The sequence below is a fragment of the Manis javanica genome, chromosome 9 (genome assembly GCF_040802235.1).
Source record: "Manis javanica isolate MJ-LG chromosome 9, MJ_LKY, whole genome shotgun sequence".
NCBI classification, from domain to species: domain Eukaryota; kingdom Metazoa; phylum Chordata; class Mammalia; order Pholidota; family Manidae; genus Manis; species Manis javanica.
The window spans coordinates 77,625,164-77,647,651 of record NC_133164.1 but is presented as its reverse complement, the minus strand read 5'-3'; the positions used below and the strand labels follow the sequence as shown (position 1 = coordinate 77,647,651).

Genomic DNA, 22,488 nt, shown 5'->3' with positions numbered 1-22,488 from the left:
TCAGTTTTGTATTTTAGGAGCTATGAAAATTTAACTTGATACATACATATATACAATTATAAAAGTTAATAAATCAAAAGATCTAGAAACAATTACTTAAATCAAAATATGCCAGAACTTTGTATTAAATGGATTATGTGATGTTAAACAGTTTAACCATACACAGGGAAAGCATCACCGTAGGAAATTTTAAGGTAAACCTTGTAGCCTTAGATGTATAAAGACTACAGGAGTAAGTTATATAAGAAGTTTTCAGAGTGTCAAAATAAATATCAACATATTTGATCATTAGGAATTTAGACTTGAAAGAGCATTTTATAGGGTAAAGGTGTTGGCATGTTAGTATACCTAAAAGTAAAGATTCTTCCTTTTAAGATGTAAGGAATATTTTATCTTCTTGATTTCCAAATGGCATTTTTAAATCACTTCCAGTATATGCATTAGGTGATGGTTTAGGACTCACATGAAACACTGTAATCCATTTATATAACCCAAGAATCTTATTTTATTTAACCAGTAGTTAGCAACCTCTTTGATTAAATCTGTTTCTGAAGTTGAATAGCAAGCTCCATGTTTGGTGTTCAGCATCCTTTATTTTTCACATATCTCTGTGGTATCAGTGCTCAGAAGAAATGAAAAGGCACTTAGGTATCCATTAATGTGCAGAGGGCTGAGCAGATAGGCAATGAGATAGGCTTTTATTTATTGACCAATTAAAAGAAATTCTGTCACAGCCTTTGGCAAATTGTGCTTTTTCTCCTCTGCTTTGTAACATAATAATGACACTTTACACCCAGTTCTGAATTTTATTTTTCAAACTTCTTTCTAAACATCACCAGCTACTTCTACCTGAACCTTAAATAAAGCCTCTGCAGTTCTCTTATTTGAAGATCAATACTTCCAAATCAGTACAGGTTTTATATGCATTAATTACATCAACCTACTTCAAAGCTTAAGAATTTTTAACTTGAGGTAGAATGTTTTTTAAGAAAAAATAATGTCAAGTTTTGTTGAGTGGAAAAAAAGAAATTATTACTATATATTGTAAGTAAAATACATTACCATATATTGTAAATATTCTCTGTTTAGCAGTGTCTATAAAAATTACATAGCTCTATATTTTGACTTGCTCATATATCAGAAAAAGGAGATTATGGTTGCAGCTGAGATGTTCTTTGGATGTCTGAAAATGAATATAAGTCTTTAAATCTTAGGTTACACATAAAATAATAGTCTGCTAAATATCTCTCTTTGAAGGTGATGTAAAAATAGTAGTCAAGAAATAGCAAGTTTTTTTTAACCAAAATATGTAAAATTGTTTATTGCAAATATCAAAACTAATAGTTCTTTGTTAAGAATATGTTTTCCTTAAAAACTGAATTGCTGCCAGTGCCTAGCAACTTCAAGTGAGTCTGTCACATAATTATAGTAGCAGAGAAATTGCTGAATATTTAAAAGTAAAACTCTGTAAGGGTACATTTGGGCAGAACCCTTAAAAAAGACTTTTGACTTAAAATTAATTATGTATAAATATATTTAAATAAGTTCAGCCATAGCTATATCATCCTGTCTGCAGAAAAATAGTATGGTTAAAAGGACCTCCATGTAACACACATTCATAGTGTAATAGCTGAGACTGGGTACTTCTGTCAGTTTCCTTTAGTGACACTAAAATTTTTGTAGGGATACTAGGCATATTTTCAGAGGGGAAAAAAATCTTGATTAATTTATACTCTTATAGAATCAGTTTCTGTGTTACTGGTATTTAGAAGAAAGGCAATTGAGGGAGTATATGGAGTGCTTTGTTGCTTGATTTGACTTACTAGATTTTGTTTTTAGATTTAGTGTTTTCAACTATTGATTATATTCTCTTTCCTCTCTGGCTTACCCCTAAACTCTTAAATGTAATTCTCTTACTTTATATGTATTACTGTAGAAATTCAGTGAAAATATGTTCTCCTTTGGCATACTTATTTCCAAATAAATGTATGACTTCTCTTCTCTATAAAGCAGTAATTTAAAAAACCTGATCTTTACTTAGGAAAATTGATGTCTATAAATGGAGATTTAGAAGAGACTGTTATAAAATTACATAATATTTTATTTCCCTGTCTCTATGCTACATTTCTCAATCAATTTATTGGTATGAAAGATGTAAAGATTTGTTTCCTAAAATGCAGGTATATTTTTCTAATGTTATTTCTTTGGCTAGGTAACTTTAAAAAAGTTATATTTATAGAATTAATGCTTAAACATAATAGTTGTGGTTAGTGAGCTGTTGCAGAGCAAAGGAACAACCCAAAGTAGACATAGAGTCCTTAAAAAGTTGTGAAATATTCCTGCCAGTGAAACCCCAAAGACTCTGAAACTCAAGGGTCAGCTCTTCAGGGAACATTCTCAGCAGAAGACTGAGATTAGTGAGAACCACAGATCACTACAAGCAGGTCTCTTACTTTGGAGAGTCTCCACAAAACTGCTGAAGGAACAAGTTTTTCCCTTTATTTAATATGAAAAGAAATTCAGAGACTTGGGGAAAATCAACTGAAAGAAAGACAAAGGGGCCAAGATGAACAAACAGAAAAATTGATCCTGGAGAATGCAAATAATATAGGATTATGGAAGGGTAAGTTTGTCTCAGTATTCTTGGAGATTCTTGGAGAATAATTAATTGATCCACTAACCATAACAATAAAAGGCTACTGTGAAAAAGTACACCAAGAATGTCCTTGGAGTTCAAAATGTTTATCATTACTGAACTAAAGAATAAACTGGACACTGCTGAAGGTCTAATTTGAGAACTAAGAGACATGTAGCATGTAAAACATTTTTTTTGAAAGGACATTGGAAATATTATTAAAAAAAGGTAAAAACGAAAAACAACCATACCCAGGATATACAATATTTGTCTTACAAAAAAGAGCAAATTCTGGGAAGAAAAATGTTTTAATTGAAGAAAGTATCTGTTATCTGAAAAAAGACTTGTGTTTGTAGATCAAAGAGGAAAGTTTTAAGAAAAAACAAACATATCGATATGTCACAACTTCAAGAATTTTAAAGATTTTTTTTTTTAATCCTGTAAGCTCCCAGAATCAGAGGGAAACATGTTATCTACAAAAAAAATCTGGCATCAGATTTCTCATTCTTAAGTATGCTGCTAGAAGACAGAGCTGTAGTTATAACAAGACTATGAAAAAATTATTTTGAACCTTTAACAAGTCTATGAAAAAATTATTTTGAACCTAAATTATTCCCAGCTATAACTCAAGAGTAAGGGATAAAGAAAATTAATCTGTGGACATACTTTCTATTCTCTTTCTAAAAAAAATAATTCCAATATATTACTTTTCAGTGAGACAAAATTCAGGTCTAAAAGATATGAGAACTAACTCAGGATTGTGATAAAAAATTGCAGAGTGACAGCAATGAGCAATTGGCATATTTTACAACAAAATATTAGACAACTGTGAAGAATGTTAAAAGGAAAATAGTAGATAATGATACATACATTATGTGAATTAGGTTCTGAGAGTTCACTATGTCATAGTTTTGATGATATGAAGGCACACTATAGCTATTCTGATGAGCAAGAAAAAAGGCAAAAACTCCAGGGAAAATAAACTATATGAACAAGTCATTGGCTAAATATAAAGCATGCTAAAATATGACATGGTTTTGGGCTGCTCATGAAATACAAGCATGCTTTCTGAAATGACAGTCGTAGTCTCCCATATTTAGGTGATTTAGAAGAGCTGAAAGAACAGGCTTGAGGTTCAGAAATCCTGTTTTCTGTATCATTTCTAAGTTAGTTTAGATTTGAATAAAATCAAATGATACTCTGAGTTATGAAGAATAATTCTCTTAGGTGGTAGAGAATTTTATGAGTAGCTTTTCTGCTTTACTCATTTCTGTATTTTTCTAATTTTCTAATATGAACCATTTTAACTTTTATAATAAAAGAATGATGAATGCTATTTGAAAATAAATGAAAGACAGTCTTAATAAAGATCACCAAGGAAGAGTATAGCTTAGGACTGTTTATGCATTAGTATTCTCTGAATAAAAATGACATTTAAACAAACACCATTCCAAATGTAAAGATTTTTTTTTAAATAGTACTCTTTGTGTTGAAAGAATACTTAATTCTTTGAGTTGGGAGAAAAAAAGGTTTTCACCATTGTAGAATTTTGGCAGTGGAAATTAAATCACAAACCATCAATTTTTTTCTACTCTTGGAATGGCTCTGTTAATCATAAGAGCTCAGGTTTTAGTACTCCTGTATTCTCTAGATTTGATCCCAGTATCTCTAATCATAGGCAAGTTAGTAAAATAGGGATCAGTAGTACATACCTTGTTGGAGATACAGTAAGTAAAGGTTGAGTAACTTAACATGTGATTGCACATAGATTATCAACTGACACAGGGTAATCACTTGGTAAACATTAGCTTAAAAGGTAGGAAAAAGCTCATAATTAAAAACTTTTGACAAAATGGGTATAGAGGGTACGTACCTCAACACAGTAAAGGCCATATATGGCAAACCTACAGCTAACATCATACTCAATAGCAAAAAGCTGAAAACTTTTCCTCTAAGATCAGGAACAAGTCAAGGATGTACATTCTAGCCATATTCAACATAGCACTGGAGGTCCTAGCCATGACAACCAGGCAAGATAAAGAGATAAAAGGCATCCAGATTAGTAAGGAAGAAGTTAAACTGCCACTGTTTGCAGTTGACATGATACTATATATAGAAAACCCTAAAGACTCCACCAAAAAACTATTAGAACTAATAATGGATTCAACAGAATTGCAGGTTACAAAATTAATACATAGAAATCTGTTGTGTTCCTATATGCCAACAACGAACTAGCAGAAGAAATCAGGAAAAAATTCTCTTTACAATCACATCAAAAAGAATAAAATACCTAGGATTATACCTAACCAAGGAGATAAAAAACCTGTACTGTGAAGAGTCATGAGAGAAATTAAAAAAGACACAAACACATGAAAATCTATCCCATGCTCGTGGATAGGAAGAATTAATGTCAAAAATGGCCTTCCTACTTGAAGCAATTTACAGATTCAATGCAACCCCTTTCAAAATACCAATGGCATTTTTCAAAAAACTAGGTTCATTTTTCAGTGAGTCCTAAGATGCATCTGGAACCACAGAAGACTCCAAATAGCCAAAGCAATCCTGAGAAAAGAAGACAAAGCTGGGAAAACTGTACTCCCTTACTTCAAGCTATACTGCAAAACTACAGTAATCAAAACAGTATATACAGGCAGAAGAACAGACGCATAGATCAGTGCAACAAAATAGCCCAAGTGTAAACGTATGCATGTATCGTTATATGAGATTATCGTTGATATGAGATAAGGGAGCCATGAATGTACTGTGGGGAAAAGACAGCCTGTTCAATAACTGGTGTTGGGAAAACTGGGCAGCTACATTGAAGAGAATGAAACTGGATTACTGTCTAATTCCATACACAAAAGTAAAAATATAGATCAAAGACATGAATGTAAGACATGAAACTCTTAGAAGAAAACATAGGCAAAAATGTCTTGAACATAAACATGAACAATTTTTTCCTGGATATATCTCCTCAGGCAAGAGAAAAAATAAAGGAACAAGTTGGGACTACATCAAACTGAAAAGCTTCTGTACAACAAAGGACACCATCAGCAAAACAAAAAGGCAACCTACAGTATGGGAGAATATATTCATAAACAATTTATCTGATAAAGGGTTATATCCAAAATATATAAAGAACTCTTATGCCTCAACAACAAAAAAGCAACCTGATCAAATGGGCAGAGAACCTGAACAGACATTTTTCCAAAAAAGAAGTACAGATGGCCAATAGGCACATGAAAAGATGCTCCACACCACTAATCAGCAGGGAAATGCAAATCAAAACTACAGTGATATATCACCTCATACCAGTTAGAATGGCCACTATCCAAAAGACAAGAAATATCAAGTGTTGGCAAGGATGTAAAGAAAAGGTAACCCTTCTACACTATTGGTAAGAATGTAAATTGGTGCACCCACTGTGAAAATCGGTATGGAGGTTCCTTAAAAAAATTAAAATGGAGATACCATCTGATCCAGTAATTCCACTTCTAGGAATTTACCCAAAGAAAACAAAATTCCTAATTTGAAAAAATACATTCACCCCTATGTTTATCGCTGCATTATTTACAATAACCAAGTTATGGAAGGAAACAAAGTGTTCGTATATAGATGAATGGATAAAGAAGATGTGGTACCTGAACACAATAGAATATTACTCAGCCATAAAAAAATCCTGCCACTTGGAACAGCATAGGTGAACATAGAGGGTATTATGCTAAGTGAAATTGGCCAGGCGAAGAAAGACAAATACCACATGATTTCACTTGTGGAATATAAAACAAAACAAAATGAACAAAATACAGTAAACTCATAGACACTGACAAGTGACTGGTGGTTAACTTGGGGGAGGGGTTAGGGTGGGTGGGTAGGGAAGGGATAAAAGGGCACAGAAATTCTCAATTGTATTATAAGTTGGTTACAGGGATGGTATTACCTCATGGAGAGTATAGAATGATTCTGTAACATTTTTCTATGTTGACAAATAGTAACCGCACCAGTTGGGGTGAGGATTTAATAATATGGGTAACAGTTGAACCACTGTTTTGTATACTCGAAGCCAATAAAAGACTGTATATCAAAAAATGGTTAAAGAAATTAGGGAAAATCTGAAATAAGGTTGTCATGTTAGGGATGTCCAATTATTTTATGTATTCAAAACCATACTTTATATATTACAGCCTTATATAATCTTTAAATTAAAAATGTCATTTGTATTTACCATTGTAAAGATGAAAACTTAATCAAAGTTCATCAGTTTGTAGTCATTTAAAGTAGTCAAGGCATCGGGTTTTTTTCCCTTTTTCCCTCTAACTGACATATATATATAACATAGTATAAGTTTACACTGTACAGTGTAACACCTTGTATATGTATATGTTGGGAAAAGATTGCCACAGTAAGGTTAGTTGACACATTCATCATCTCACATAGTTAAAATTTTTTGTGTTGTGAGAACTTTTAAAATCTACTCTTAGCAACTTTCAAATATACAATATAATACTGGTAGCTATAGTCACCATCCTGTATATATTACATCTCCAGATTTACTCATCTTGTAATTGAAAATGCGTATCCTTTGACCACCTCCACCCATTTTCCCTATCCCCTGACTTTTTTATAAATTGTATTAGTCTTGAATGAGGTGTTCCTAATCTATCTTATTTCATACACTCACGGAATATATAAATCAAGATACTGTACATCTAAGATGTTGTGTCTCAAAATCAAGCAAAGAATAGACAAATAGCAAACTCATATTTGGAATGCAATTTTAACCCCAGGTGGGTATGTTTAACAGCATTATGTTATTGTTTATTTTTTTCATTCAAAGCATTTTACCTGTAATTAACAGTAAAACTCATGTAATACTTTATTTTAGAGCCTAGATTTTTGTGGTAGAGTTGTTTTCTCAATACACTCAATCATGAAATAAATAACACAAGTAGAAGGTACTCATTTGAATGCTTATGGAAAAATTACAGATTATGGCATCATTTTACTAGGTGTTTTTGTATGGTTCATCTTGACTATATTCAGTGCCTTTCATGCACTCAGAAGTAGCATAGCATGATGGTTCTGAGTACCAATTTTAGAGCTACAGAAACTTGGATTTAAAAACCTAGCTTTGTCACTACTTAACTGTATGGTCATGGACAAATATATTAAAATTACATAGTTGTAATCTAGGCATATAAAGGGGATATGAAGATGAATGAGACAACTTAATTTAGATTTGATTAATGATGATACTCATTTTAAGCTTTCACTAAGGACTATTTTCAACAAAAACTTCTCTTCCGCTTGTTAAGTTGTAGAAAGACTTTTTAAAAATCTTTACATGAAGTATGGCATGAAGTTGCAGTTAGCAATTGAAACAAAATTTATCATTGTGTCCCTCTTCTGCATCCTCTGCTTCTCAATCCCTGCTCCCACTTTTCCTCTTCCTTTGAGGAATACTAAAAAAAAAATTATATAAGTGGTTGTCAATTATGACTAGTGCTTTTATGTATAAAAACATATTCCACCAGACACTATATTAATATAAGAAAATTGTTTCTTAGTTGGCTCTCTTTTCTCCCCTCACTGCCTTTTCCCTCCCACCCAGGAGAAGTCTTGTTTTTGCATATGTCCCTTGTTTACTTGAAAGACTAGTATTTCCACTGCACTCATTCTAAAGGACCACATACCTACATTGTTGTGAGCCTGTAATAAGTGAAAAGAGTGTCTGGAGTCAGCTATCTTTTTGTCTTCACTGTCCTGATACAAAGTTCAGCAAATATGAAGAGCTGTAGAATATAACTTTGGCTTTTTAAAATTAACGTGTGCATTATTCAACTTAGCAGTATTTGATATTAAATATACATTTTTTAATGCTTTTAACAATACATTTTTTCTCATTTTTTTTTAGGCAGTGAGTTAATATTTATCACATGCATGGTATGTGCTAGGATATGCTTAGGCACGTTACATAAATTAGTTCATTTAATTCTCACAACAGCCCTGTGAGTTAATCTCTAAAAATAGAATAATGACCTGTTAAGTGGCAAAGCAGAGATTTCAACAGAGGACTGATGGCAATACCTGTGTACTTTTCATTATACCATGCTGATTGTTACTGAATATGAGAAGTTCAAGTCAGACCGCCCTTCTGTCAGCAGAACCACAATATGAATTTACTGTGTGTTTATTTGACTTAATGATAGCTGTTAACAAGTGTGACTAAATGCTTCCTTATATTTGAGGATAGCACCTTCCGTTGGGCCAAAAAATATTCTGAAAATGAAATAAAAGTAGGTGGTGCTTTTTGTTCTTTGCCAGAGAGGCTACCATTAACTAAAGTCTTTAATAAATGAATACATTTTCATATATGATGTATTGCTGAAAATATGCTAATATGTTGCCTGATTTTGCACTCAGAAAGTTATTTTTAAAAACTCCCTTAGTATATATGTCTAGAATTTTGGGGTTTTTTTGTATATTGCATAATATATTCATTTTTTAACATTTTAAAGATAAATGTGAATTGTATGCAAATTGTTCTTACTTTTAATTACCAAAAATTTCAAATATATGCAGAGGTAAAAAGAGTAGTATTATGAGCCCATATGTATTTATTACCCAATTTTAATAATTACCACCTTATGGTCAATCTTGTTTTGCCCTTCTCCGTTTTTCCCTACTCCATCATTTTGAAATCATTTTATTAGAAAATCTTTCAGTAGGTATCTCTAAAAAGATAGGAATATATTTTTTACTTAAACATAATCATAATACCATTATCATACCTAAGCTAAATTTTATTAATATTAAATATCCAGTTATTATTCCAAGTTCTGATTGCCTCCTATAATGGTTTTTTTTAATTTTTCAAAATCTAAATAAAGTCCATACATATGTCTGAATATCTTTTGAGCTATAGGTTCCCCCTTTCTATTCCATGTTCTTGCAAACTTTTTGTTGAAATAGCCTGATCACTTGCCTGGTAAATTTTCCCAAAATCTAGATTTCGCTCATTACATCTCCATGATTTCATTTAAGGAAAATTATTTTCCAAGAATTTTCTTATCTCTATTTCAAATTTTTATAGTTTACTTCAAATGAATTAATGGTAAACTGGCTAATGTTAGAAAGAAAAAGTTGCTTGTGGTTATTACAAGGGGATTTTGCTGGAGTTTAAGCAGATTATTTTATGGTTCTGATCAATTTTCTTCATTTTTGTCAAGACTGAGGTAAACTTTGAAGGTGAAGAAGGTGAGGCACTTTTGAAACTAATTTCTAGCTCTTAGAATTGGCATACACTCTCTGAATAAATTACTAAAATATTTTACATGCCAACATTGTCCATAATTGTAAACCTTATTTTTCATTGCTCTTATTCAATTTGTTGACTCTATATATATCTAGTATTTACATGAGTTCTCTAATTTTCCTTTTCTTCACAACTGAACAGTCTTCTTTTAGTGGACTTCTGAAGAAGGCTAAAGATTTGCTACTTTTATTACATCTAGCAGTTTCCATCTAGGAATCCTAATTGTATTATATCTAATGTCACAAATTTTTCCATTCCATAAAATACAAAGTATATGCATATTGAGATAATTGTACAAACACCACTATATAAAGGTGGTACCATTCTTAAAAATAAATACCTCACTAAAAAGGTTCAACGGCTGATGTATGAAAGCATGATTTGAGTATAGGCATATAGGTATCAATGTATAATATGGGAAAATGCAGGCTATATGAAAGCTAAGGGTGGCTTAAAGCAAATGAAATAGCAAACTTTGCTTTACATAGCAGGTGATATGAGAACTTATGGCATGTAGATGAAATACTTGCCACCTCTTCAAATTTGTAAGTTTAAAGGAGACATCAGCACTGAATTAGCCAGATAGTAAGTAGTCCATGGCAACACCATTTGCCACCTGCATACTACACAGAATTATAAAGTGGATAAATTTGTATTTTATGTTCATGTCCCTTTCTGCAACCCTCCTGCCCCACCATAATCACCACCACTTGATTTTTTAAATGTCCTAATGTGGTTCTAAATCTCCCTATTTGTGTATTATGAAAGTCCTTAAGTTTAAGTCACAAACTTATATTTGAAGTATCTGTTGAATAATGTGGAAAACAGAAGCAGTAAGTTACCACTACCCCACTGGAGGTTACCTTCCCAAAAGACTCCCAAGTTTCATAAATATGCTTTCCCCCCTCAGTAAGCACACTACCACCCCTACCATTCTCCATCCCACAGATATACAAGTTAATCATTCTCTAGGTGCTTTAGATTTAGGCAAGTGCTATAATACAGTGTATATTTTCATAAGTTTGCAGGGGGCTGGATCATATGTGTGTCTGTGTGTGCATTTTAAGCACTTACTCATATAGAATTGGTGGAATGCATTGGGGATATTGTGGAGCAAATAGCCTTCCCTTTGCCCCTTGCCTTTTTGTTGTTGTTGTTGTTGGTATCATTACTATACAATCACATGAGCAACATTGTGGTTAGTAGATTCCCCCCATTATCAAGTCCCCAGCACATACTCCATTACAGTCACTGTCCATCAGCATAGTAAGATGCTGCAGAGTCACTACGTGTCTTCTCTGTGTTATACTGCCTTCCCCGTGCAACCCCCCTACATTGTGTGTGCTAATCATAATTCTCCCTCCCTCCTCACCCATCCACCCTCCACCCAGTCCCTTTCCTTTTGGCAACTATTAGTCCATTCTTGAGTTCTGTGAGTCTGCTGCTGTTTCATTCCTTCAGTTTTTGCTTTGTTCTTATGTTTGACAGATGAGTGAAATTATTTGGTACTTGTCTCCCTCCTCCTGGCTTATTTCATTGAGCATACTACCCTGTAGCTCCATCCATGTTGTTGCAAATGGTAGGATTTGTTTTCTTCTTATGGCTGAGTAATAATAGTCCATTGTGTATATGTACCACATCTTTTTTATCCATTCATCTACTGATGGGCACTTAGGTTGCTTCTATTTCTTAGCTATTGTAAATAGTGCTGCATAGGGATGCATATGTCTTTTTTAATCTGGGATGCTGTATTCTTAGGGTAAATTCCTAGGAGTGGAATTCCCGGGTCAAATGGTATTTCTATTTTTAGGTTTTTGAGGAACCTCCATACTGCTTTCCACAGTGGTTGAACTAGTTTACATTCCCACCAGCAGTGTAGGCAGGTTCCCCTTTCTCTGCATCCTCACCAGCATTTGTTGATCCTAGTCTTTTCTATGTTGGTCATTCTAACTGGTGTGAGGTGATATCTCATTGTGGTTTTAATTTGCATTTCCCGATAATTAGTGATGTGGAGCATCTTTTCATGTACCTGTTGGCCATCTGAATTTCTTCTTTGGAGAAGTGACCATTCATATCCTCTGCTCATTTTTTAATAGGGTTATTTGCTTTTTGGCTGTTGAGGCATGTGAGTTCTTTGTATATTTTGGATGTTAACCTCTTGTCAGATATGTCATTTGCAAATATATTCTCCCATACTGTAGAATGCCTTTTTGTTTGGTGACGGTGTCCTTTGCTGTACAGAAGCTTTTTAGCATGATGTAGTTCCGTTTGTTCATTGTTTATTTTGTTTCCCTTGCCTGAGGAGATGTGTTGTGGAAAAAGTTGCTCACCTTTATATTCAAGAGATTTTTGCCTATGTTTTCTTCTAAGAGTTTTATGGTTTCATGACTTAAATTCAGGTCTTTGATCCATTTTAAGTTTACTTTTATGTATGGGGTTAGACAATAATCCAATTTCATTCTCTTGCATGTAGCTTTCCAGTTTTGCCAACACCAACTGTTGAAGAGGCTGTCATTTCCCCATTATATATCCATGGCTCCTTTATCATATGTAATTGACCATACATGCTTGGGTTTCTGTCTGGGCTCTCTAGTCTGTTCTGTTGGCCTATGGCTCTGTTCTTGTGCCAGTACCAAATTGTCTTGCTCACTGTGGCTTTGTAGTAAAGCTTGAAGTCTGGGAGCATAATTTCCCCCAGCTTTAATCTTCCTTCTCAGGATTGCTTTGGCTATTCAGGGTCTACTGTGGTTCATTATGAATTTTAGGACTATTTGCTCTAATTGCCCCTTGCCTTTTCTAGGCAACAAAAGTTCTACATCTCAGTGATCAGAATAACAGGAATACAAAATTCACACCTTATGGAATAGTTTCAAACCATCAATGTTCCCAAGGGGTAAATGAGAAGTTAAGTCTCCCTCTTTCCAACCACTCCAAGTAAATATGTAACCTAAGGAAATGCCACTGCAAACATAGCCTCAAGATAAGTCCTCTGCCCAATACTCTTCCCATAACCAAATACTACCCCTAACCCCTTTATAAATATAATTTCTTGAAATCCTCCTCTCCCTAACCACTAATTTAAAATACCTCCTAATTAATTAAAATGGAAATTAATGAAGAGCAACTGATCAGAATTCACATAAATATACATGAAAGTTTGGGGAAGAGAAAGTAGTATACTGGTATAGCTAATGTGGATAGCAAACAGGAATGAATGAAAAACAATACAGAGCACATTATGAAGTCAAACAAAAATATCCTGGGCTACATTCCCTAATGGTGAGGTGTCCCTGGACAAGCTACTAATTTACTGAGTCTGTTTACATGACTGTCAAACAGGGAAAATTGTTGTTTTGAATATCACGTATTTGCATAACAAAAGGAACCAATAAGTAGTAGTAGTATTGCTTCAGATTTTGAAAAGTCTTACACCATCACCTTTGGAGTTTTTATGTTATCGGAGAGTGGGGAGCCCACAGGTGAGGAGATACTTAGTATCTATAATACTGGCCACATTGTGGTTTAATGTGATAACTGATCTAAGCAAGAAATGTTGAGAACCTGAGCTAGGACAATAGTAGTGGGAATAAAAATAAAATACATGTAAGAGATAGTCCAGAGATCAAAACTTTGAACTGTTGAATTTGGAAGATGGAGAGTTGAAAATGGTTCTGAAGTTTTGAGTAAGTAGATTGGTTGTTAAGCCACAGAGTGAGGAATACTGGCTTTAAGCAGTAAGAGGAAGTAGTTGTGGAACACAAAGTAATGAATTGAGTGTTTTTAATCCTGAGTTAGAATGGTTGAAAGGAGTCCAAGAAGTTACAGGTTAGGCCATTGAATCTCAGAGGAAAAGTAGAGATTTGGAATTGACTATGAGTTCTTTTAAGTTTAGGGTCATGGTATATTTAGTTTTGTATCATCATCACCAACTCCCAAAATAAATGTGACATAAGTAAAATAGTTCTGTTTCCTAAAAATGTATAACCATTAATATAATTGAAATTTTTTAAAGTCCAGCATCTGTTGACTTTCTTATTAGTCATGCATGTGAAATGTAATTGCTTTGTCAATGCATGCTGGCTGTTTTGGAGAGATTTTGAAGGAGGGATTTACTTTATATACTGTCATCTCTTTACATTGGTCACATCTGCTCTTTTTGGTTGCCATACTAGAAAAGGTGGAAGTTCACGCTGGTCTCAGAAGAGAAGAAGTGAAGCCTAAAGATGATAGTGATGTCAAACAACATTTAGCCATTCTTTAAATGTCACACTAGAGTTAGCTCTAAATATCTGAAAGTGCCTTGAGGTGAACAAGAGCAACTTTCAAATGTATTTGTGTTTCTAATCAAGCTCTATTTTATCATTTAACATTTTTTCATGGAAAAGGAAAATACTTCAATGAAAAATTCAATGCTTTAATGATTGTTTAACCTTTCTATTTCTCATCGTCCTTCCAAGTTTTCCAAATAAAGTTGTTGAGATGATAAACATTTTTTAAAAGAGCTTTTTTTTAATAAACTTTTAAAATATAAAATTTCAAATTTACTGACTTAAGTAGATATTAAAGACTAAAATATTGGAACAAAGTGGAAAATAACTTAGTATAATGATAACCATGGCCATTCCGATTACAAGAATTTGAGGATATGGAGATCCTAGGTAAGCAGTCATCTCCTAAGAAAGGCAGAACAAAACTTGTTTTTAAAAGTTACTCCAAATTAGAATTCTAAAACTAGCTTGACCTAAGTGCCTGGATAGCCCAAGTAAATCAAAAGGCTCAGGGCTGTTTAGGGAAGAGGAGAAATTTCAGCCTGGTCTGCAAATGAGATGGCAACATGGAAGGAAGGATATCTTTGCTGATATCACACACTAGCCAGCTCCTGATGCACTGCTCAGCAACCAGAGCCAGGTTAGGGTCTTTCTAGGCATTAATTAGTGTAAGGCTGACTTACTCGCTGTAGAGTTTACATTCTTTTCCCTTTTAAAGTAGGAATCTTTTAAAAAGAAACAGAAAAAAAGGCGTATCTGCATTGCGGAGCATTGCACAGTTATTTTCAGTTGATAAATCCAGGAACACAGACAACAAACCTTGCATCTCTTAGGGTGCTCAAATATGTGTAACTTCCTTACAGAATATGCATTTAACCTCTAATGTGTATATTCAAAACAGTAATCACTATGATACAAGTGAAACATACATAACATTATGTGTGTAGTATAATTCAAGCAATGTATTGATAAGCATAGGCAAAAAGAACAGAAGAAAGTAGGCTGAAGACATTACACAGGAGGAAGTAAATACATGAAAAAATGAGCCATACCATTAATCAAAAAACCAAGTAGTGATACACTATTTAATACTTATTAGTGAACTTTTAAAAAATACCTTTTCTGGTAATAAAAGTAATCTGTTATGCTAGGAATTTGGAAAACAGAAAAGCTTGAAGAAAAAAATCACCTATAACTCCTCCAGCCAGGGTTTACTACAGATACTATTTTGATGTATTTCTCATTTCTTTCTCACACACATGCATTGATATGCTACTATTTCAAATAACAATATATACAATTTTTTTTCATTATTAGATGTCTATATTTTGAAATAATTTGAAAGAACCTGAATGTATCCTCAATAGAAGAATCAGTTTAAATGATTGCATATTAATTCAATGTGATATGCAGTCCTTAAAATAATAATGAAGAAAATGTAACTCCCAAAAAAAAATGTCTACAGTCTGTTAAATCAAAAAAAGCCATATATGGAATGGTACATAGTCTGTGATTTTAGCTGTTTGTTTATATATTTTCATGCCCTTAAATTTTACCTGAAATTCCTGTTTGTCCTTCATGCCTTAGCTTTAGTGCTACTTCTTTGAGACTCCTGCTTTCCTTCTCCAGTTCTCCCAAGCAGACTGTTTCTCAGTGCACCCGTTGGGCCTAGTATCTGGTGCCATTTTAGCAGTTAACCGTATTGTATAGCTACAAGGAGGCAGGACTGTGTTCTTGTCACCCTTAGCTCCCAGAACTGTGTGTCTGGTGAAGCATAACATTTATTGAAGACAGATTCAAAGTATAGAACTGAGGTTTTATGGGACATAAAAAGGAAAAAGTTATTCCTGCTTTCTAGGAAAACTATAATCATCTAATGAAAAACAATGTAAATAGAAGAGCGATGTGTATGTATATACCCTAAAGAAGTATATCCTTAAAAACTGCAAGTGGGGACAAGTCCTCAAGAACAAATTATAAATAAGGTGTTAACAAGAGAAAATAACACCTGATTCCTGTATTCTTTAAATCAAGGACCAAAATAAATACTCCCCAAATAGGCATGTTCCCTTTTATGCACCATGAAGATCTATAGTTTGATATTATGTTGCAGTATTGATAACTGGGAGTGGAGAGCATTTTCAGCATAGTACAAGCAGTTACAAATCCAAAAATCTTCTTATACCATGTGGCATTTATTAATAATACTGTCTTGGAATATTACCACCTCTCCAAAAACAAGATGTGATCTTTCCAGAGCTCTCCTATACAGGTCTCAATACCTCACAGACACTCCAGAATGCTTCAGGAATTTGAATTTTCATATGAAGAGGTATTTTGGAGCTAGATCTCTTTAGAGGAAGCTTAATGTATTAAATTGTACAATTTTAACATCAGATACTTAGTCTGAAGTGCTTAATTATCATTTTTGTAGTAAGTTTGGATTTTTCCCTGTTGGTCAGAGGCCCCAGCTTTCTTCTCCTTTAGTTAGAGCCCTGAATTTTCTTTTCAGTTAGAGGCCCTATGTATAAAACATAACATTTCAGCGAAGAAAAGATGCCCATCGAGGGTGGAAATGATATAATGAAATAGAATCTAGCAGCACTTGGGCAGTATTCATACAACAGCTGGAACACAGATTTTCATGTACTTAAATTTTAATGTACTTAAAACATACAGAAATTGAGCCTGTTATTTTCTCCATTGTACTAAAGTACATATTAGTATCAAATGTAAATTATAAATATGAAATTAGGGAATAGATAGCTTCTTTCAATTGCAATATCCAGCTTGACCTGTTACAATCTCCATTATGTAATTGGGGGATGTATTTCTTCTGATTTTTTTTTTTAACCTGGTAGTCATGTTTTTTGTACAGTCAAACCACTCACCCTTAAGTTACTGTCTTTATGAGAGTGAGTTGATCTCTTATGATTTTCCTAATAAAAGCTCTTGAGACATACAGAACAATCTGATTTTAATTAATTAAATCCTTTAAGTTAGTTCTGCTTAATCTTTTTTTTTAATCAGAGAGTCCTAGCTAGCTTCAATATTCCCTCTCCAGGAAAGAAATACATATATATGTAAAATTTTATAAAACATTAGTAGCCAGTGTTTCCCCTGAATCTAATTTCCTGTATTATGAACCTCTGCTTTATATTATACACTTTTATTATATATTTTTGATACATTCATTGTAAACTCAGTATACTGTATGCTTTTAGAAATGTCAAGGAATCTCAACCTAAAGCAGATTCTCCATAAAGCTTTTCCACAACACTAGTAGAGTTCTTGTGTGTTTCTAATACATTATTCACATATAAACCTGAACTTTTCTGAACTGTTTGAAATATTTACTACATATGCTCTATTTTTCTCTCAGTCTTACTTTTCCGACAGTTGTCTTTTGACCAACAACAGATTTTTTTTCTTACTCTTAGATTCTGAAGAGGCTCGATCCACAAACCCTTCCAGTGTTGAAGAAAATATTGACTCTGAGACAGAGAAAGTCTCTCTCATCTGTGAAAGTAAACAAATAATTCCCAGTAAAGCACCTCTTCCATCTGCCCTTGATGAGTATGAGTTCAAAGATGATGACGATGAAGAAATAAATAAAATGATTGATGACAGACATATTCTTAGGAAAGAGCTACGAAAAGAGAATGAATCTGAATTAGAAAAGAACAGTTTATTTGCAAAACAGGAAAAAGCTTTCTATCCTAAGTCATTTAAAAGTAAAAAACAAAAGCCATCTAGGGTTTTGTATTCAAGTTCTGAAAGTTCAGATGAAGAAATTCTTCAGAACAAAAAGGTTTCTGTTCCATGTTCTGTCCCTGAAACATCAAATTCTGATACACAAACAAAAAAGGAATATGGAGTTTCAAATGAACACAAACAGAAAGGCAAAGTTAAAAGAAAATTAAAGAACCAGAACAAAAATAAAGAGAACCAAGAGCTAAAGCAAGAAAAAGAAGGGAAAGAAAACACCAGAGTAACAAACTTGACAGTTAGCACTACACTGGATTGTTCAGAAAAGACCAGAGAGGAGGGAAATTTTAGGAAATCGTTTAGCCCAAAAGATGATACTTCATTACATTTATTTCATATTTCCACTGGTAAATCTCCCAAACATTCTTGTGGACTTAGTGAAAAGCAGTCAACACCATTAAAACAAGAACATACTAAAACATGTTTATCACCAGGAAGTTCTGAAATGTCATTACAGTCTGATCTTGTCCGGTATGATAATACAGAATCAGAATTCTTGCCAGAAAGCTCAACTATAAAATCTTGTAAGCATAAGGAAAAAAACAAACATCAGAAAGATTTCCAGTTAGAATTTGGTGAAAAGTCAAATGCCAAAATAAAAGATGAAGATCATAGTCCAACATATGAGAATTCAGACAGCACACTGAAAAAAATTGATAAAGAGGGTAAAACATTAAAAAAGCATAAATTAAAACATAAAGAGAAGGAAAAAGAAAAGCATAAAAAAGAAATTGAAGGTGAAAAGGAAAAATACAAGAATAGAGATGGTGGTAAAGAATTACAGCGGAGTGTGGAATTTGATAGAGAATTTTGGAAAGAGAATTTTTTTAAAAGTGATGAAACTGAAGATCTGTTTTTAAATATGGAACATGAGGCCTTAACATTAGAAAAAAAATCCAAGTTGGATAAAAATGTAAAAGATGATAAGTCAACCAAGGAAAAGCATGTCTCAAAAGAGAAAAACTATAAAGAAGAAAGAGAAAAGATGAAGAAGGAAAGTGAAAAATCTTTTAGGGAGGAGAAAATAAAAGATTTAAAAGAAGAAAGGGAGAATGTACCCATAGATAAAGAAACAGAATTCATTTCTTCAGGTGTAAGTGCCAGTGAGGAATCTATAGGGTTACATTCAGTGGAAAAGGAAATAGACATTGAAAAACAAGAAAAGCATATAAAAGAAAGCAAGGAAAAGTCTGACAGACGATTTCAAACCAAGGAAAAGGAAATTGAGAAGATAGACAGAAAAAATCCTGAAAAAGAGAAAAAGGTAAAACATGAGCATAAGTCAGAGAAAGACAAATTAGATCTTAGTGAATGTGTCGACAAAATAAAAGAAAAAGACAAGCTGTATTCACATCACACAGAGAAATGTCATAAAGAAAGTGACAAGATAAAAACTGTTAAAAAAGCTGATGACAGAGAGAAGAGTAGAGAAAAGATAGATAGAAAACATGACAAAGACAAGTCTGAAAAAGAGAGGCATCCAGCAGAAAGCAAAGAAAAGCACTTAATGGAAAAAAAAAAGCAGTCAGATAATAGTGACTATACTAAATCAGAAAAAAGCAAAAATAAAGAAAAAGACAGGGAGGTAGATAAAAAAGAAAAACCTAAAGACAAAGAAAGTGTAAGTTTAACTAATTCCAGACACTTCCAGGAAGAGAAGAGGTCAAGTATAGCAGACAGCAGTAAAGCACAACTTGAAAAAACTTTACCCCTTAGAGAAAAAACAAAAGATGAACCTTTGAAAACTCCTGATGGAAAAGAAAAAGATAAAAAAGATAAAGATACAGACAGATATAAAGAAAGAGACAAACATAAAGATAAAATTCAACTAAGTAGTTTACTCAAACTAAAATCTGAAGTGGACAAACCTAAACCTAAGTCATCACCAGCATCAAAAGATAATCGACCTAAAGAAAAGAGATTAGTGAACGATGATTTAATGCAGACGAGTTTTGAAAGAATGCTAAGCCTTAAAGACCTAGAAATAGAGCAGTGGCACAAAAAACATAAGGAAAAAATTAAGCAAAAAGAAAAGGAGCGATTGAGAAATCGTAATTTTTTAGAACTTAAAATAAAAGATAAAGAAAAAACAAAGCATGCACTAGCTGAGTCCAAAAATAAAGAACTTACTAGGTCGAAGAGTTCAGAGTTGACTGATGCTTATACCAAGGAAAAACAATCTAAAGATGCTGTAAGTAACAGATCACAATCTGTCGACACCAAAAACATAATGAATTCAGGGAAGTCATCCTTTCTTTCAGATAATAGCTTAAACAGATCTCCTAGATCAGAAAGTGAAAAGCCAGGCCTCAGCTCCAGATCTGTATCCATGATTTCCGTTGCTAGCTCAGAAGATTCTTGCCATACAACAGTGACCACCCCAAGGCCTCCAGTTGAGTATGACTCTGATTTTATGTTAGAGGGCTCAGATTCCCAAATGTCCTTTTCTCAGTCACCTTTTTTGCCAGTTGCCAAATCTCCTGCCCTTCATGAAAGGGAGTTGGATAGCTTAGCTGAACTGCCAGAGCGGATTAAACCACCATATGTAAGCAGACTTCCAACACCCCATGTCCGATCATCATCTGTAGAAGATGTTAAACTAGCTATGAATGAGGGGAGACCAACTGTAGAAGTTCGAAGATGTAGCATGCCATCTGTCATTTGTGAACATACAAAACAATTCCAAACAAAATCAGAAGAAAGCAATCAAGGTGGTTTAACTGTGCCAAGAGATAGTTGCCCTTCTCCCAAACCTGAGGTATCGTCAAATATGCCTGAAAGAGAACTTTCAAATGTGTCTAACATGCATTCCAGTTTTGCAGCCTCTCCTACTAGGTCTGTAAACAGCAAATATATTGCAGCTGATATAAATGTTATCAAGAGTACTGCTCCAATGAGCACTTTAATGGATAGTCCTGTGCATTTAGAACCATCAATTCAGGTTGGTGTGATCCAGAATAAATCATGGGAGATACCTATTGATAGACTGGAGTCATTAAGCACCAGTGATTTTATTTGCCCAAATTCTAGTACACCTGATCAAGAGTCTTCTGTTCAGGGTTTTTGTAACTCTGAAAACAAAACATTGAAAGAAGAGAATACTGATTTTTTATCCCTCCATCAGACTGAACTGCCAGGAAACTCTTGTGCTCAGGATCCAGGATCCTTTCTGCCTTCACAGCAACCTTGCTCTTTCCACAGCCAATCGCTTTCAAATGCTGAATCTATTTCTAAACACAAGTCTTTGTCTTATGTTGCCAGTCAAGAGCCAGGTATTTTACAACAGAAAAATGCAGCTCAAATTATCAGTTCTGTTTCAGATACTGATAATGAATCTACGAAAGATATGGAGAATGCATTTGTCCTAACAGATGTTCAAAAGACAGGTGCCTTTGTCTCAATGTACTCTGAAAGCACTGTTCAAGAAGCATCACCAAATTCTGAGAAGACTAATGTACCATCAGAAAAGGACTTTAATGGAGGTAATGCCTCTTCCCAGCTAAGTACAAATTATACATTTAGCAAACTAATGTATAAGTCTTCCAAGGGCCATGAAGTTGAAAACAGCACTTCTGGTATTCAGGTTATTTCACATGAAAAAGAGAACAAACTGGAGAGTTTGGTTGTAACTCATTTGAATGATAAGTGTGATCCTGATTTATGTGAGATGAATGCAGGGATGTCAAAAGGAAACCTAAATGAACAAGGTAATCCAAAACATTGTCCTGAAAGTGAGAAGTATTTGCTTTCCATCGAAGATGAAGAATCACAACAAAGCACTTTATCAAGTCTTGAAAACCATTCACAACAATCAGCTCAACCAGAAGTGCATAAATATGGTCAGTTAGTTAAAGTAGAACTAGAAGAAAATGCTGAAGATGATAAAACTGACAACCAAATCCCTCAAAGGATAACTAGAAACAAAACAAATACAGTGGCAAATCAGAGCAAACAGATTCTTGCTAGCTGTACACTGTTAGCAGAAAAAGACAGTGAATCTTCATCTCCTAGAGGAAGAATAAGATTAACTGAAGATGATGATCCTCAAATTCACCACCCACGGAAAAGGAAAGTCTCACGTGTACCTCAGCCTGTGCAAGTGAGCCCCTCTTTACTACAGGCAAAAGAGAAAACTCAGCAGTCTCTTGCAGCCATTGTAGATGCTCTGAAACTAGATGAGATTCAGCCATACAGCTCAGAGAGGGCAAACCCATATTTTGAATACTTGCACATTAGGAAAAAAATTGAAGAAAAGCGCAAATTGTTGTGTAGTGTTATTCCTCAAGCACCTCAGTATTATGATGAATATGTGACATTTAACGGATCATATCTCCTGGATGGAAACCCCTTAAGCAAGATTTGCATTCCCACAGTAAGTAACATCACTTGATGTATACATCTACAGCCCTGTCCAGTAGAACTATAATGTAAGTTGCATGTGTAGTAATTTTTCCTCTCCATTGGCCTTTATCCACCCAATCTGTTCTAAGGTCAACTGTACA

At 33.8% G+C, this 22,488-nt stretch overlaps 1 protein-coding gene across 4 annotated transcripts in view; it reads left to right on the top strand.

Moving 5' to 3' along the window:
- Nucleotides 1–22,488, top strand: part of ANKRD12 (ankyrin repeat domain 12) — a 182,188-nt gene that overhangs the window by 146,986 nt on the left and 12,714 nt on the right. For all 4 annotated transcript variants that reach the window (XM_037008382.2, XM_037008384.2, XM_037008380.2 and 1 more), the window contains one exon: nt 17,659–22,358. In XM_037008382.2, the coding sequence (XP_036864277.2) occupies nt 17,659–22,358 (4,700 nt within the window). The remainder of the gene's footprint in view (nt 1–17,658; nt 22,359–22,488) is intronic.